Raw genomic sequence first — 19,067 nt, 5'->3', positions numbered from 1 at the left:
ATCTTTCCTAGATTTATTATAACTTTTCAAAATACTCATGTACCATCAATGTTTCATCTCTATGTAAACTACACTAGCCAACAGCAGCAAACAGCTACTGTTAGTGCAAAAAGGGAGAGAAAAAATCTAAAGTACCCATGCACTCTCAGTAGAGGGTGGCTCCAAGCATGTGGAAAGCAGAGCAAATACCATGTCAGAAATCCCTAAGCCAGCTTTAAGAGACTGATGGGCAGTTAAGATGGTTAGGAACCGTTCTGTCTATTGGTATCATTAGATTACATTCCCAAAGAAAATATTTTGGCTCTAATCTGCAGATTATTATCCACATGTACCGCGGATGTATACACAAATACACAGCCCTCCCTCCCATAATGAACTTCTAGTATCCTCAAATGTTATACACACTCCCCTTTGAGATCATGAACCAGTACGTGACCACGTTGTTATTAATGCCTCAAGGACTGCAGTGAGGTCCCCATCACTACTGATGGCTCACCCTTACGCTGAGCCCTTTTGGAATTTTACGAAACAAGTAAGAAACACATCCTAAGACCTGTCTAATAAGTTTCAGGAGACACTAAAACTACCAAAAAGTCAGGAGAGCCTTTAATACAATAGAAAATGTTCAGTAATCTAAGTTTAGCAGCTATTACTGATTACCGCATAGTCATATTTGGAGAAACGACGTAAAGATTTAAAACTTTAGAAATTCAGTTCTTTCAAAGCAGTTTTGTACAGAACAAACTCATTTAATCTTCAAAGCACCATGAAGTGACACTACATATCAGCAAGCACGAAAAACAAGAACATCATGGGGCTTTCCCATGTAAACTACACCTTGAATACCACTAAGGTAGATTTACACTGCAGGCTTGAGCACAGCACAGAGGTACTCAAACGGACTCAGGTATTATTTGTCACTTAGCTCTGCATGCAATGTAGACATACCCTATATGTCTGAATATATCTCATTATGAATTAACCAAGCTCTGCAGTACAATATTTAGGCCCTCATTCTGCACTACCAAAGTCAACAGTCTTTTTTCCATCAACTTCGGAAAGTGCAGGGTCAGGCTTGTAATCACAAACATACTTCTACTAACAAAACATCTGTTTCTAACATAAAGTTGTGTCCAAGTTCAAACATGAGTTTTGAGAGCATGCAGATTGCTTACAAATGCTTAAAAAGACTGGTTCAGAATCTTTCTTATATATACACACACAAGTCCATCTGTCACAGACAGGCAATGTAACTCAGAATCATGAGCTTGCTCTAGTATTTGGTAGTGTCCTGCACACTTCTGATAATTAAAAAATAAAAAATAAAAAAATAGTTGCCACAATGGATTTCTGACCATTCCAACTTGCACATGGATATGATCTCTTCTTGCTGCATCCACTATGTGAAGTTTCACAGTTGCTTCTCAAATGCAAATACCAAGTAAATACCTAAAAAAGAAAATGGGAGTATTTAAAGTTTCAGCTTCCTCTGCCACTCGATTAAGTTTGCAAAATGTAAACAGGTTGATACTCTGCCCAAACAACCTGTTAGCAGGTTACTGGAATTATAAAAACTGCTCTGGTTTCCCAATGAGTAACTCCAGCATTCAATTCCAGCATGGTTTTAGACATGTTTTCACAATACAGCTAAGAATGCACAAAAGCAAAATATTTTAAATATTGTTGATATGGTTAATGTAACGCTAACTTCAGTTAATGGTATTACTGAAATGTGAATGTAATTCATAAATTACTATGCCATTCTACACATAATTAACATTCATTGGTGCATAAAATGTCATATGCAACTAAGTTTAAAGACTCCTTCATACATGCAGTAATGGACAATTTGGGGTGAAATTATCAACTTCATTTTTAATTAAAAAGTGAACAAACTCATGATACAAAATTATTAATTTTGCTCTTTTAAAATACCATGGACAAAGAAGATATATTTACAAATGCTATGTGGCATTTTCTCAACTCCAAAACAGTATGATTCCAGAAACACATACTCATACAGTCCACACCAGCACCCTTGGGAAATATTTATTAGGTTTATAATCAATGCCACCTATGTCAGAAATGCTTATGCTTCATATCAGACAGATAAGTTAAACTAGTTTCTTGAGACCATGACTGTAATGTATGGATTTCCACTTGAACTGAGCTTTTGTTTTAACGGATGAGATGCCATAGCTACACTGCAAATCTTTAAAGAGAAGGCTCAGCAATAAAAGGGAAGTTCCATGTAACAAGCAAGCTGTACTTACACCCTAATTATCAGAAGCGCTGTACTCCAACTGTCCCTGAAAAAACGCACTACTTAGAAAATACAGTCATCATTGAACTTCTAAAGGTATAAAATGTCCCTCTCAATTAGATTAATAGTTTACATAATACTTTTACACTGCTGGAATTAATGTCTACCTTATGATTCATACCTTTAAAAAAAAAGACAATAATTTAAGAAAGCAAACATCTTAACTAAAGGTTTTTTCATTCATGAATTGAACAGCAGTTTTTGTTGTTTTAAAAGCACTAACACAACCAGTATAATGGTCTGCAAAAATGCAAATGATGGTTGGCTGCAGTTACTCAGAAGTTAGTACTAATCTCTCTGGGTGTCAATTTTTATCCTTAGAATTCTCAGTCCCTTATATCTGAGTTTTACTAAACTCAACATTGGAAAAAAGCATTGTCAAAAGTTTTCCATGGGACATGTTCACAAAATTTCAAAACATATTTAACAATAGAGTATCCTTTTTGGTGTCTGAGGCACTGACTTTTTTCTCCTTTTATAAAACATTCAAATACCTCTTCCTCATCCATGCTTTAATTGCTTCTTCTTGAAACATACCACTACAGGCAAAGAGTAAAGCTTCGGTCCCTGTCTTCCCAAAACACATTTGCATTATTTTTGATGAATGTATGTCCCAACCGGAGTTTGTTTTCTAGTTGACTGGTAACAGTATAATATCCAAGTGTACCAGACAGAAGTAGAGTATTTAATCCTCTAACACTAGCAAAATAATCCTTTAACACTGGCATCTTCTTTTCATACATCCTAAGCAAGGTTTCCCCAAACTATTTTAGCCCAAAGGTTTGTGTGCTACATGAAGCAAAATTTCAACTTATTTTATGCATTTCTCTCCCAATTTCTTGAGATGTGTGCACTACATAATCTATACACACGTATTTGAATAACACAAATAATAAAATCTCGTTATACTTAAAATTCGGATTTTCTTCCACAACCAACAGACTGTCTTACACACTTTCCACAGCAGTCATTCAGTCAATACTGAGTTTTCAAAACAGTACTTACTTGTTGCTTCCCATTCAGATTTACTCAAGGTTCCCTAGAAGGGGGGACAAAACACAAACAAACAAACAAAAAAAACAATTTCAACAAAAAATGAGGAAGCAATAAAATACCGATTTAACTCAGGATTATCAATCTTTCAGACCAACTTCTAACCACCCACACTGGCTGGCTATTTAGGGATGAGAAGAGCATTACTGTAGACCACAGATACTTATAACTCCAATAACTAGGACAGTAGGGAATCAGAACACCCCAGATAACAGAACACACCTAAATTACACAGATAGAAGGAGAACAGGCCAACAGCCTGTTGGGCTGGATGCCTCTGCAATGCAGAGGACACTGGGTCCATTACCACACAACAGTGCGACCTGACCTGGCTCAAGCTGCTCTCCAGCCAGAGATGCCCAACACTTGTGCAGAAGTCAAGGAGAGGCCCTATAGCACAGTGCTGCCACCTTCCCTGGGAACACTGCCTGCCTCCACCTCACACCTGCAGCCCACAACAGCTCTATTTGCAGGAGACCAACTCCCAACATTGTGAAAAAACAGCCTGCCTTGCAGCCCAAGAAAGCTACTCCTAGCTCAGCTGTTCAGATGAAAGCAGGGCAAGTGCACAAGTAAAAAGCTGCTGCCATTTACCCTACCAATTAAGAAGCATGAGGGAACAACAAGCTGGTTTTGTGCTCTGCCCACTCCATCACTGTCCTGCGAGTCCTCACTGGAGGTATGATTTAGCCCACTGACCAACCCTGACCAAATTATTCATCTTCTAAAACACTAGTAAAAAAGGCTTGTTCAAGCAGACAACTTCTTTGCCAGGTGACACAGCACCTGGCAAAAAAGGTCTTCGGTTTGACTTGATCGTTCTCATGTTCTTAAGTTTATTTCTTAAAAGAAGCAATTTTCTTTTTAAAATATTTAGATTTCAAATACAGAGAGCAGGTTTCTTTTCCCTCTTGATGTAGAATTTCTATATATACAGTAAAAGGAATACATCTTCAAGAATTCAGAACATGAACAGCAGATAAACTGACGATTAAAAAAAGAAAAATCCAAGCAGAAAAACTTCAAGCTGACCAGCCTCGTGCTATACCTATGACAATGAAATAGGATGCCACCTATCAGTAACTGCATATGATTTTACTAAAACTACAATCTTTACTCAAAGTAGTCTCCGATTTTGTTTCTCTCTTGTCAAAGAGCATCACCACATAAAAAAAGACCTAAAGTTCAGACTGAAAGAGTCAACATTGGTGATCATGAACCATTCAGCACGAACAGTTAGGTTAAACCAAGCCTTTGCAAGGCCTCCATCCAGCCTAATGCCCCAAACGCACAGACAGAAGCAAACACACAGCTACATGCTACCCTGAATAGCTAGCCTGGCTACAGATGGAGAGGCAATAGCCAAATGGCAGCAGACATTGGCTGTCCTCCTGCTCACTTCCCAGGAACAGCAGCTGTGCAGGCTCCTGTCTGTCGTGCACCCAGCTCTGAGACCAATACAGAAGAATGAAAGGCTGGGAGGGGACCAGCTGCAGATAACTCCAATATTGTCATGTACTGCTAGAACAGGAGAAAGAATAACACTTTATAAAAACATGAAAAAGACAGCAAGCTCAGAAAGGCAGCATGTGCATTAGAAGACAGGACTAGAAGCAGAAAAAACATATTTAATTGGACCACTGATCTAAAATCTAATATGACCTCCATTAACAATGGTTCAGTATTTTTTTTATTTCTGAAGTCATAAATCAAGCTGCCAAAAGAGAAGAAATGCAGAAAAACATGTAACAGGATAGCAGATCAAGTTTTGTACAAGGTAAGATTATGATGATCACGAGGAAAGTTTATTTTCATTCCAGAATGTGAACAGAATATCATATTTAATAAAATTGAGGGTGGAAATATATGGATTTAGTTTTATGCACATAAGACTAGTCTAATTCTAGGAGCTCTGTTAAAAAAAAAAAAGGCAGCAGCACAGCACATTTTTTTAAAAATAGCTTTTACAGAACTTTAATAAAATTGGCCGAGAAGGGAGCAGGATCTTCTTCACCCAAAAAGACAACAGAAAAACAATATTTAAGATTTCAAATCCATACAGTATTATGAAAAAAGCTTTCAACTCTCCTGTCAGAGGATTAAAAGAAGTAAAGCTTCAAATTGGTAGTGTGAAGATCCAGAAACAGAAGAAAATTGTTCAAATTAAGAAGAGTTATTTTAGAACAGCTGCCAAGGAAGATAGCAAAACACCCTTTCCCTTTTGTATTGTTACAAATTTCTTAATAGCTACCGAATTAAGTGAAGTTGATTCTTTGAGTATGGGGTAAAGATTAGATGAACTCCTCAGCCCTGCAGCTCTATGATTTGTCACATGCACAGAGACATTCATACCAATTTTACTGCAGTTGAAATGAAGGAGGCATCACATGTCCAAAAGATCAGGACCTCAATTTTAGAAACCATTTGCTCTAGTGAAGTAAGGAGGAACTTACCAATGGTAACTTTGCTTTGCCATCTTTAATGAACTCTTTTGCATGCTCATAATCATCAGGTTTATCAGAAACAAGCCTGGAATCACCAAATGTAGAGTATGGCTAAAGAATGTAGAAAAAAATTAAGAAAAAATATTGTGTAGTAAGATACAGTAATCACATCGGTCAAGGGTTTGTCACAACATAGCCCAGAATGGAGGTCAGTAATTATTAAGAGGATCTTAAATTTAGATCTCTCCTTTACAGCACCTACAAGATCAGGTCTGATATTCCCTCCTTCCCAGAATATCTGACACCCAGGATTTATAAATTAACTTTTATCCTTATGTCTCCAAAACAGGGGAAAGAGAAGAACTATAAAAATTATTCTCCATGTACAGCTCATTATGAGTATTATCTAGATTTTTTTTTAGAACAGCAACTGAACAAACCAGCATCTCTTAAGCAGAAGCACTAAGAAGAAATGAGCAACTGTAAGATTTCAAGCAGAATGCTTAAAATGCTTTACCACCACACAGGAGCTGTAACAGAAGTAAACAATTGATTCTTCAAAACTCATATATACTGACTAAGGATCCCAGTTACTGCATAATGGTCTGTAGTTAACAACACAGAGTTCAACTGTAAGTGGCCACTAATTTAAGACAATTCTCGCTTTTCTATGAATGAAGCTGACATGTCAAAAGCTGTGTCACCATGCTACAGGCAATATGAGCCCATACAAAGCACTGTCCCTTTCAGAGTCAACAAGGACAGTGAAATCCACTTCCAGCTCATGTGACTCAGTTTAATAAGTCACCAGATACTTGACTTGATAGTTTTATGCTGAAAAATTCTACCGTTTGAGGGAGGAGGGAAGCATAGTGAACTGTGAATAAAACCAAAGTCTCAGAGCATGGAGAGAACACATGCTAGTTTGTGAAGGTCTGTATCCCATGGGAGGGACCCATGCTGGAGCAGGGAGATAGCGTGAGGAGGAAGGAGAGGCAGAGACAAAGTGTTATGGACTGACCACAACCTCCATTCGCCATCCCGCTGTGTTGTGGGGCGGGGAGCAGAGGTAGAAAGGTCAGAAGTGAAGGAGTGAAGTTGAGGCTGGGAACAGGCAGAGAGTGGTGCAAAGGTGTTTTTAGGTTTGTCTTCATTTCTCAACAACCTTCTTTTTTTTCTTTTGGTAATAAATTAAACTAATATTCTCCAAGTTTAGTCTGTTTTGCCCGTGACGGCAATTCCTAAGCAATCTCCCTGTCTTTATCTTGACCCACAAGGGTTTTTTTCTTATTTTCTCCCCCATCCTGTTGGGAAGAGGGAATGAGAGAGCAGGTTGGTGGGTGTATGGCAGCCAGTCAAGGTCAATCCACCACAGTCACACTGTCAGCCACAGGAGTTTAGTTCTTCTATTGGTAGCCCTTAATTAATCACACAATGTTCACAACAGGAATTTCAATTATTGCACAAATAATTAACAAGATGTAAAATGCTATTTAAATTAACCAAGTTAAATCCATATTTACCTCCAAGGCCTGCATTCTCCTTAAAAGCATTTTATGCTCCTCGTTCTTGGTTTTTTCTTCATAGAATTCCCGAAACGTCATTTTGTAGACTAATTTCATGCCATGTTTCTTCGCCATTCTGTCAAAATAATAAGCTTAATTAGGGAAGCCACAAAATTATTGTAGTTTTACTTTCAAAGGAACAATTTTAAGCCACAGTGACACCTTATGGTATTCACTAGAATTACACTCTTTCTATAATTTGGTTTTTTTTAGTAAAGATATCTAGATGAAAAAAACCTGCACTACCACCACAAACTGTAATTTTTAATTACGACAACAAAAATCTATACAGAAGTCATTTACAAACATTTTAATAGAAAAATGTCTCTTCTCCCAACACACAGAAATAAGTTCCATTTGAACTCCCAGATAGACGATGCTGTTTTCCCTGCAGTATCATCACCCTGTCACATGAGATATTATGGATGTTTTCAGAGAACCTCCTTCTACTAGATTTAGTGCCTTACGTCTCAATTCTATGTAGACACTGTGGTAACGCAACACTGAAGTTACAGGTGTCAGTGACAGATGCTGGTATTTTTCATAGACAACTGCAAATGAAGTGTGTGAAAATATACAGGTTTGAAGGGAAAGCTTAATATTGTTTAACAACCATACTGAGCTTGAATGGCAGGAAAAACCCCAGCATGGAAACCTTTGTCTGTATGTCAGGAGACAGGCTGGGAAAGTCAAATCTGAATTCACACAGAGGTAACAGCAAAACGTATGCTCACAGATGAGGAAGATTTAAAGGTATTAAAAATAAATCGTGGAAAAAATCCTACGAACATCCAAAGAAAGCTGGAGAAGACAAGAGGCATGATGATGAAGAGGATATACAAGAAGGCTTGCTGAAAGACTAAAGAAAGGTAGAATGAAACCCCCCAAAAAGTTAGCTTAAAGAAGCAAAAGTTGACAGCCCTAAAAGTTTTCCTGACAGATCCAACTTATCAGATATAGACGTTCTCGGGTGAGACCTAGTTTAAGTCTTCACAGCTTCTGACCAGAGCACCTTCAACTGAGTGCAACGGACAGATTACAGATGTGGATGGAAACGCAAGAAACCTCTTCATTTGGAGGAAATAACAAAAACAAAACAAAACAAAAAAACACACACACACAAAAAAAACCCCAAGAAACCCCAAACAGAAAAAAACCCAACTGAAAAATATAATAAGAAAGCCAAAATACAATTTTCAGCAAGTATAATGCAATGACATGCAAGCTAAACAAATGTTTCTCATGTTTCACAGCTTTCATTCTATAATGAATTCAAAACTTAACTTACTCTTCCAGTAATGGAAAGTAAACCAAGAACTCAGGGACATCAACCACTTCTTCCAAGTGGAAATCATACTTGCAGCCAAATAAGGGATATTCTCCCTTCTTTTCAAATTTTACACTGTACACCTCATTCCCAAATGAATTTGTTTCTGAAGCTTCAAGTCGCTTTCTATAAAATGAGATTAAAAAAACCCCATTAATTGACCAGTTTTTAATTTAAAACGCAGAGAAAACTATGCATAAGAGGCCTGAAAGTGTTTCTCCCAGTACTACAGCATTCAGTGATCTCTGTAGTTTCCCACCCCCCTTATCTAATAAGGCAATGGAACAACGAAATGAAGAGAAGCAGCATACTAAGTTTTAATGGTTTATCATTCCTATACAACACACCAAGGACTAAATGAACCTAGAAAATTAACCTTTAGCCCAGACACAATCTACATGGACAAGTCAGGCTTATTGGAACAACCACAGCAAAACCCTGACAGTTACTCCCCAGGCTGTGGCTATTTTGCCACTATTTAATTCGCTACTGAGGGTTTACATATGAAAATCTATACTCTATACCAGAAGGATCATGGGTGCGAGAGACAAGGATTCGTACAGATTTACCTGTTTAAGTTCATGAGTGAGATCTTCTTGACTGGAATCCAAAACTGTTGCAAAAAATTTGCATTTGTTTGTACAAATGTATCAGAGCACTGTAAGAATGACTATCACTTAACAATGCTTCACAGACTTTTGAAAGACTAACAGAATATAAAAGTACTTACACAAGTTCAAAGCTATTTGGAGTTGTGCCAATAAAATACCCTCCAGGAGAGAGGTTCCCACAAGCGTTTTTAAGCATCATGTCAGCCTGCTCATACGTCTCAAATGAATAATGGTAAACAAATTGACAGCTGCAAATGTCAAAGCGCATATCTGGATCATTGTATTTGGAAGACAAGAGATCCTGAAATAGATTAAAAAGAAAAAAATTGTAACAAAAGCTACAGAAACAAGCATGATTCACTTAAATCTTCCAACAAAATACGCCACTCCCATAATTCTTTTAAGTTTTTCCTTTCAGTCCCCACTCCTTCATAAGAACAAGATGAAAAAGGTAAGAATAATTCCTCCACTACACAGGTAGCCATACATAAAATTTGGCAACAACAAGAATACACATACACGTTTCAAAGTTATCAAGTCCTCAAATTCTTTTCATGTTGTCAAGTAACACCGCTACACCTGAAAGGCCAAAACTCAAGGTTAGAAAACTAACAGTTTCCAGAGATATTTTACTGCTGAGGGTTTATAACCAGCCACCATTTAGCTGGAAACAATTATTATAATAAAATGAATTTTCAGTTTACTGAGTCTCTGTAATGAGAACTGACCCATTAAATGTAATTGAAAGGAGGAGGGGTTGTTTTAAATACAGCAAATTGCATGCCCACCAACTTGTATTTGTCTGTATTCTCCCACATGTGCATACATGTGTACCAACATACTCCTCCCCACTCCACACCACATAATCAGTACCTCTATAGAACTTGGAGCCCTTGAAATTTGTCAGGTTAAAGCTTGCCACAGTTTGACTCTGTACTCAGCAGTTCTCTAACTCTTCTTGATCAGGCTTCTTTTATACAGTACTAGTAGCCACCATAAATAACAGAGGAGCACATGGGTGCTCCCCAAGGCCCACGATATGCATTCTATACGTAAAATATTTCATATTTAACAGTTCTACCCAAGTTTCTCTTCTCTTCCAGACTTCCCATCCACCCACTCACTCCCAGTCACTACCAGTTCATGCCACATACTGTCAAAGTTCTGTATGTGGCAAGAGAAAAATGGACATTTCACACACCCACAACAATTTTATCTGTTCATATACTCCCCTTCTGCATTTTGAGAGAGAGATACAGGAAACTGAGAAACAGTGGTGGATGGAATTGGACAAACTGTGAGAAGGAGATTTTGCATTATATACAAAACAGATGATAGAGATACAAAGTTAGGGAGATGAACTTTTGTATGCATGGACAGACAGAACAGAGCGTGCAACAGAAAATACATGTGCATATAAGACTGAGCTGTAATAGCAACATGAAAATATCCCTTTCTCTCCTGGCCAAGGCGCGCTCTTCTCTCCCCTGACTGTAATTCTGAGCCCTTAGAGATGACCTGGAACCTGCAACAGACTGTATTCCTCAGAAGAAGGGGAGACAACCAAGAATTCAAGCCCACAACCCTTCCTGCAAGGCTAGGAAGAACAGTTTCAGCCTTTCCACAGATACGCTGGAACCAGGTAGGCTCTGTCCCTCAGCCTGCATCAGCAGGGCACTCTCAGCCTGCATTTGTAAGAAGCAAAAGCAGTGCTGGTTACAAGACTGTCTCCTAAGCCTCCACAATGTATTCAATATTGCCTCCAGACAGTCTCAGAAATCTGCTCTGTCACACAGGTTTTGAAGATATGTATTATAGTAAATAAAATGCTGCTAGAAAAAAAAAATACTGGGATAAATAAAACGTACAAGTCAAATCAGAAAACATCCCTTATTCATTCCAGTATAAAAACACATTCACCAAGATAGTTTCCAACACCCCATGCTGGCTCCCAGAACTCCAGAAATAAATAGTCATTCCCTTCCCCCTGTCAAGTGAAAGAAAATGAAAGTACCAGATTTATTATCTGAAAAAGACATTCAAGCTTCAAGAACACTACACTGTCAAACAGTAACAAAATGCATTTAACTGCATCTCAGTAACCCGTATGGTTGATTCTCCTGATAGTACTAGTACAACAATCTGATCTTAAAAATATACATGCCCTAAATATTACAGCACTAGCATCACTTCCTGTACTTGCTTAACACAAGAACGTTAAAACTCAAAAATATTCTAAAGCATAGGAACTGTACCTTGGTACTATCTGCTTGTATAAATTCTGCATCAAAAATACGTTCATTATAACGACATCGGGCTTTCATGTCTTCATATCGCTGCTTGCACTGTTGCACAGAAATGTCAGCGATATCTAGAGAGAGAGACAGAGAGGAAAAAAGTGTGTAAACTGCTCCCCAGACAATAAAACTGGAATTATTACTGGAACACAGCTGATCCATTACGGCAGGGATAAAAGTTCATCTTCATTTACACTCTGATGGGAACAAACACTTTTATTTCCAATTTGTAGAGAAGGAATTTAATTTGCAGGAGGTGTTTGGGATTATAACTCTTTCTCATTTTCAAGCTTTACTTCAGACAAAAGTTGTAATCTGAAGATTTTAGAAAGCTCCCATCCTCAAAAGTGCAAAGCAAGCCTCCAAAATTTCAAGTGATGGGTACTAGGTGATTGATACGAAGTGCTGTTAGCATTAAGTGTCTAGTATACATTAGCTAAAACAGTTCAGCTCCAACAGTACTGAAAGCTCTTCATATTCTTATAAATACACAAGAGGTTGAAATGCAATTATTTGTGATATATGCTGATACATTGTATCACGGGAATTTTTTTATTTTGTTTTTAAGACCATTCCTCTCTCAGGCATAGAGTTTCACTGAGTAATATTAAAACTAACAATATGCAATAAATTTACATAAGAACTTTGTAAGCAAATTCATTAACTGTGTTTGAAGATTGCCAACTGAAAAAGAAAGGCAAGAAAGAACAGTAAAATGTACAATACCCAGAATAATTCCTACTGAAGTAATTTTATGAACTTTTAGTATCTGTTAAATTTGAAGTTAAGCAATGCTTCCTCTGATTATCCTTGGCATACTTTTTGGGAGAAGGGAAGACGGTATCTCCTTCCCAACATCTAAGCAAACAATTTAAACAAAAAATTATTTAATCAGCTTTCAGCTCTTCCACTTTCTGAGTCTGAAAATCTTTGGCTGACTGTAACATCCAAGACCATTTTTTGTCAAACCACTGTGGGGTTTGTTTGATTTTTTAAATGCAACTCTTACGTGCATATTTTTAGACAGTTAAAAATACCACAAGAGATTAGATGTGGGAGAAAATACATTAAATAAAAAATATCAGCCTTTTCCCCAGTGTTACACTTTGCCTAAGAAACTATGGTAACTGCGTTTCTTTACTGATAGCTTTTATTTATGAGTTGAACTGAAAGCTCGTTACAGAGAATATCAATGGTTCTTATATTTATGCTGGCAATCAAGTTGATGTCTTCAGGTTAAAAGACAAACGAAGACTTTTTGACAAAAAGTATATAATTACATTCTTGGGCTTAATAAAAAAGGAAATAACAAAAGACTGGAGATGTGCTTGTTTTTCCCATAAAACACTGGTGTACTTTCCCTGGAAAGTTATTGTGTCTTCTTACCAGTACAGACAAGTTTTTTAATTCTTCCTTTTTTCCATTTCAGTAAGTCTCCACCTTTGCCACATCCCAGATCCAAAACAGTTATATCATTCTTTTTCCGTCGTACCCGATCTATAAATTCACCTAGAAAAATAAAAAGAGAATGCATAGAGATCTCTGTAATTCACCTGTATTGTAAAGAGATCCTTAAAGAACCAAAAGGATTTGAGAATTTTAAAACATCTCAAAACTTACTTTGTCTATAAGTCTTAACATTACAGACTTAAATCTCTTTTTCCAGAAACCACTAATGATGAAAAAAACCACAGACTTGTAAAACTATGGAGAAGATAATGAATATTTTCTGTGCTTAATGTACTTTGCATGTAATGTGACTGGAGCTCTGAACTGTTTCCCTGGCAGACAAGGCAAAACTGCACATCGCTAAACAACCACCCTGTGCATAAGTAGGGAAACAGGGATCCCTTTCATTACCATTATAATGAAGGCAGATGTTATTTGAAAGTATGGGAAAGCATTTTGCAAACGAGTAAAAGCCAATTAAATGCATCAGTCACAACTTTTCCTTGCGGTCACATTAAAAATGTGCATAATGTTCTCCACTCAGCCTCTCCTAGGCCTTGCAATAACACTAGCTACTCGTTCAGTCTTTTTACCCTACATATATCATTTTCGTTTTCTATCTTCACTCTCTCTAGATTATCTCTGCTCTGACTGATGTTGGCATATTATGCAAAACATATCAGCACACTAGCAACTTTTCTTCACAGTAAGAGACCTGAAATAAGTTTGGATACAACCACTATAACGCCACACTACTGAAATTCATCATGACACAGGCTCCAGAAATGGCTTTATGTACACTGAAATATTGCTTCTAACTGCTCCGATACAATACAACAAAAAACAGCATGCTAAGACAAACGGTGCCAACATCTCCTGGCATAGATCCCTCTTCATGAATCTGTGGTGCTGTGCCGATAATTCTTTTCTTTGTTTGCAGATATCTGATGGTTTTGTTTCCTCACTTTGGAATTAATTTGTGCGATAGTAGACTTTGCCTTTTATAAAAAGCTGCTGATTCTTAAAGAACTACATCCTCTAGTCTTTCATCTTTTTAAACTGTTGACTATGGGTAATACAGAAAATATTTACATGTTCAAGTTTCCTACAGAATTGCTTAATCTAGACCTGAGGACAGACTGCTTTGCAAAAATTACTATGAAATTATTTGAGACAGATTTAAATAACAAGAACAGCTCCATCTAACAAGAACAGACAGATTCTTTATAATTTAAAGCTGTACCTTTCTCTTTAAAAATGTCATGAAGAAGAACAGTTTCCAGTATGAACTTTTCTATTTTTCAGGTCAGTTGATCTTTAAAACTTTAGCATATATTTGGCACTCCAACAATATAAAACACTATCACAAAGATTCAAAATAAAAATAAATATAGATATTTTATTGCACTTGAGAAATCTTACTATGTATTAAGAGACGAAGTGCTATAATCAACATCAGAAAGCAGAAAAAAAGTTGTTTTTTGATACAAAAATTAGTTACATTTTATTAAAGTCTAAGCAATTAAGGAACCTTACCAATGAGGACACTCTTTGTCCAATTATTAAAGTTTCGGAGGTAGAATATGCGAGACTGGCTACGTTTTTCCAATCCAACTTCTTGAAGTTCATTATAATGTGCAGCTACAGCTTGCCCATGGCCTATCTCACGCTGTAGAAACAAGGGAAGGAGTAGTCTCAAGCAGAGAATTCTTTTTATTACTTTTTCATTTAATCAAAAGACATGTATGTGTTCTCTCTAAGGATTTAGAAAGTAAACAAGTACTACTATGAAGAGCACCATTATTATATATATATAAAAACATTTCCCATATCTATCCTGGTACTGATGTCAGCACTTCAACTATCACAGAGACAACTCCCTTAAAAATGTGATCCCCTTTTCAGTTGGTTCAAGTAATTTCTGGTGGATGATGCCAAGCACCTTTCCTTCACAGAAATACTTAACCTTCAGTTCTCTAATACTCTCAGAGACTCAGTTTCATTCCCCTTAAGCCTGGATTAAAGACGACGACATTCCTTCTCGAGGAGTATTATTTCAGCTTTAAGCTTCTTCAAACATCCTGTTTCAGAAATTCAGTGTTTACATCTAACAGAAGTGCATAAACTGCTAATTTAAACAAAATGCCAACTCGCTGATGTCACATAAAGCCCTAGGTGGGTGATCACAATGCCAGAGCTTTAAACAGACCGTGGTAAGGGAAAGTAAGGACTTGACAACAGTTTCCCATTTAATGCTTAACAGAAAGCTGTAGAAATGTCTCTGGTTTAGCGTGAAATGTAAATAGTCCAAAAGATTTCTGGCCCATGTGACACAGAGAAGCAGGCTACGTGCAGATATTATGCTCCTAATATTTCTTCATCTTGAAAATAATCTTCAATGATATACATGAAAATAAAATATATTATAAATAAAATACAAAGTAACAGCACATGGAGAACCAACACAAATTCTGTGAGGCACAGAAGTGTATGAAATAATAGTACGAACTAGAATGAAGGATTCTCAGTTAAAACCCACAAACGTGCTACAAAGCCCCAGCCAGCAGGAGTTCACACAGCAATTCAAAGCGTTCCCAACAGTTGACTACAAAAGTCAACATCCCGATATCTTATTATTCAAATAGCAGGTCCTCAAGGGAAAAGAAGGTTTGACTGACTTTAATATACTACCTGAATTCTTCAGTGTTTCATATAATTTTGGTAACTTTCAGAATGAACACAGGCATACTTGTCTGGAATCGCTATGACCCCATCATCTGTTTATTACCGCACTCAGCTGACTGATACTAACAAATATTTTGACCACTTCTAGTCTTTTTTAGGGTAAGCACAGATGGCTCCCTGAATGGCCACTGAAGGTGATGTAAGCTAGAACAGCTGACTTTGACAAGTGTGGGGGACATTCATGCAATCCATTAACACATCTCAGCTGCTGCAAGCACAGCTGCAAAGAGCCATCAACAATAACATTGAGATGCTGGCAGCTGTGTTCAATGCAATCGCCTCTCTACACCCTTAAGCTACGCAAAACCAATATATTTCTTGTCCATCTAAAACTTATCCTAGAACTACCTTTTTAATAAGATGAAAGGGTTAATAATGTTTCTACCACAACAAAGGGCCCCCTTTATTTTACCAGATACCTTAGCCATAAGTTAACATCCTGGAAAATTCTGAACAGAGAAAAAAAACATTATGTCAAAGACATTTTCAAATTACACTTCAATATCGCAAAAGGTCAAAATTAGACTGGATATTACAGCATCAGTTTCCACATGCCCATACATAATAAAGGACAGCATTATATAAAGCATTACCCTTTTCACCCTCCCAGATAAAAGGACAACTATTTTCTACTACTCTTGCAGTCTTAAAAAAAGCACCTGTAAACCTTTCAGTACTGCACTTTGCTAATAAATCATACTGAAATTATATCACAGATGATGCAGGATGTAGAGTTTTATAAATTATACAATATCCTATTGAGGAAATTAAAAGGCAAAATTATCTTATGGAAGAACCTCCCATGAACAGATCACTATACTAACCCACAAGATAACAACATACAAAGACACGGGATTTGGACTAATGCCAATAAATCTTGCACTGCCCTACCAGATTGCCACCACACAGGTAAGGGAACAATAATCTTAGAATTAAACTAAGCATGTGCTGATACCAGTTTTCTTAACATTCTAATTACTAGCCCTCTTTCTCCTCAGTTAAGCCCAATATAACTTCTGCACCTGTTGTTTTCCTAGGAAGCTACCCACAAACTTTGACATTTGGTGTTTCATGCTGGTTCACATATGTTTAGCATAAATACTTTCAATCTTTTCTTGAGCTAAAGCTTTGAAACAAGTATTTCAACACAGCTCAAAATAAATGATACTCACTACTTTCTTAGGAGGTTCATCTTGAGGATCTAAATTCTTCCTTTTTGCTCTGCCGTCCTGATTACCGCCATCAATTTCTTTTTCATTTTCAGTGGAGTGCACTGTACCTGAAGTCGAACTATCACCTTCCCAACCAATACCTGAATCTGCCTCTAAAGTACGAGGTGTTTTCTCCACTTCATCCAAGCTCTTCTCTGCTTCCTGTTCTTCTGTCTTGGTTAAATCAGCCATTTTTGACAGGTTAGTCCCCTTGTCCATTGATCAGAATGGAAAACTATAAAGAAAAAAACCCCACCAATTATTTTCAGTGTTGAATTTCACTTACTTGTGGTTACGGTCATGACTTTCAATCATAATACTAGCATTATAAATAAATAACACACCTTTGCCCTAGACAACATATAGGCTTCATATTTGACTAGTTATTTAATAAAGATAGCGCAATAAAATATGTGGAATTTCAAAGTTCTCTCATTGTAATAGTCAAATTAAGATAAATCTTTACTCTTCATGTTTGAGCCTTGCTTAGCTATCTTTATTGTCTCAACTGCAACGTGGTCTTACTTTGAGCCTGTAATCTCCCTTTTCCCTTTCCCATAAAAAGTAACCTACAAATCACTTTACGTTTAGAAACACAAGCTGTCAGTCCCTCAAATCAGTAAATTTGTTATTCTGATATGCTTTCAAACGGATGCCCTCAAACAAAAAATCAAGATGGAGTTTAAGAGCAAATTTTCATATCAGTTGTGGATTTTCAAGTTTGTTAAGAATATCCACTACGCGTCAAGCTTCGCTAATACCAGGAACCTTCAACTGTAACTGCATTCCTGTATCTCCACTTCACCAATACCAATGCAGTCTGTAGGACTGCAAATTGCTGCTACAACACTCGTTTAGTCTCCAGCACATCCCAGGCTTCTTCACACCATCATCAGGAAGCAGGGCACCTACTTTTCAATAAGGCATAGGAGGGGATAGATTGGCAACTCCTTTTCTAAAACAGTGGCCTACTTCAGTATAACAAAAACCAGGCAAGCTCCACTGTATCCAGGCTTAAGTTTCCTAATGAGGGCCAAAAGATATTCATCAAGTGGACCACTATACTGAGAACCCAGAACAACTTTTCTCAGAATAGATGGCCTCAAAGTATGACTTATGGAAATAATTTTTCCACTGTGGTACAGCACCTAACTCATGCTTCCAAAGAAGCCCACCCTTTCTTATCTTCACCTGGCTGCTCCAAGCAGTTTGCCACTTCCTTTTAAGGCTTAAATTCAGAAGCGATCAGAATTTGATAACCAGCGATGGCAACCAAGTGCCCAGGGGGCAGCTCCTTCGGAAGAAAAGCTGGAGAGCTCAAAGCGCCAGGGGAACGGGACGGGACTGCGCTCGCGGCCCAGGAAGCGCAAAGAAGCGCCAGGCCCTGTAGCGCCACCTCCCAGCCACCCCGTTAACGGCCCAGGCCCTAACGACTTTTAGCCGCGTCACGGGGGGGCAACGCACAGGGAGGGAGCGCTTCCCGGCGCCGACAGGCACAGACCCTCCGGCAGAGCGCTCCCGTGGGCAGGCCGCCGGCCCGGGCGGTTTCCGAGGGTCCCAAGAGCCCGCCGAGGCCCGGCCCACCACAGCAACGGACAAAGCGCGCGCCGCCGCGACAGCATCCAGGAGTTCCGGCGCGGCCGCACCCGATTGGCGACGGCCGGTGGCGCAGCGCACACTCCCGCGCGCACCGCCCCCCCTCGGCCCCGCCCACCCCGGTTGCCCGCGAGGCCGAAGGCCCGGGGCCCGCCTCCCGCGCGCGGCGGAGCGCGTCCCGCGCCGCCCACCTCACCCGCGCCGCCACTTCGCGCGCTCCGCGCCGCGCGTCCGGCTTCGCGCCTCGGGTCCCCGCTGCCGGGCCGCCCGGGAGGGCACGCGGGACTTACCCGGCCAAGCACTCCGCCATCCTGTTTGCGGAAGTGACGTCACCGCAGCGCGGCGGCAGAAGTGGTGGCGTCACGTCCGGGGGAGGAGGAAGGGGGGGAGCGCGGCGCTCCGCACGCGTAAAACGTGAGGGGGCTCCGCGCCCAGGCTCCGCCTGC

The 19,067-nt window shown here is 38.8% G+C and overlaps 1 protein-coding gene across 8 annotated transcripts; it reads right to left on the bottom strand.

The window, feature by feature from the left end:
* Positions 1–728: 728 nt before the first annotated feature.
* RNMT (RNA guanine-7 methyltransferase) lies at positions 729–19,054 on the bottom strand. Of its 8 annotated transcripts, none has more exons than XM_054814279.1 (11): positions 18,912–19,053; positions 16,987–17,260; positions 14,606–14,738; positions 13,007–13,129; positions 11,579–11,694; positions 9,443–9,624; positions 8,674–8,838; positions 7,344–7,461; positions 5,830–5,931; positions 3,329–3,362; positions 729–1,449 (listed from the first exon to the last, which is right to left on the bottom strand). In XM_054814279.1, exons 2-11 carry the CDS (start codon positions 17,242–17,244, stop codon positions 1,412–1,414), a joined length of 1,269 nt encoding a protein of 422 aa, XP_054670254.1. In that variant the 5' UTR covers positions 17,245–17,260; positions 18,912–19,053; the 3' UTR covers positions 729–1,411. The 8 variants fall into 8 exon arrangements, with proteins under 8 accessions (XP_054670254.1, XP_054670253.1, XP_054670255.1 ...); XM_054814278.1 differs by lacking the exon at positions 18,912–19,053 and adding an exon at positions 18,217–18,653; XM_054814280.1 differs by lacking the exon at positions 18,912–19,053 and adding an exon at positions 18,527–18,646.
* Positions 19,055–19,067: the final 13 nt, after the last annotated feature.

The sequence above is a fragment of the Grus americana genome, chromosome 2, assembly GCF_028858705.1.
Source record: "Grus americana isolate bGruAme1 chromosome 2, bGruAme1.mat, whole genome shotgun sequence".
In the NCBI taxonomy this organism is placed as follows: domain Eukaryota; kingdom Metazoa; phylum Chordata; class Aves; order Gruiformes; family Gruidae; genus Grus; species Grus americana.
This window is presented reverse-complemented; position numbering and strand designations above follow the sequence as displayed.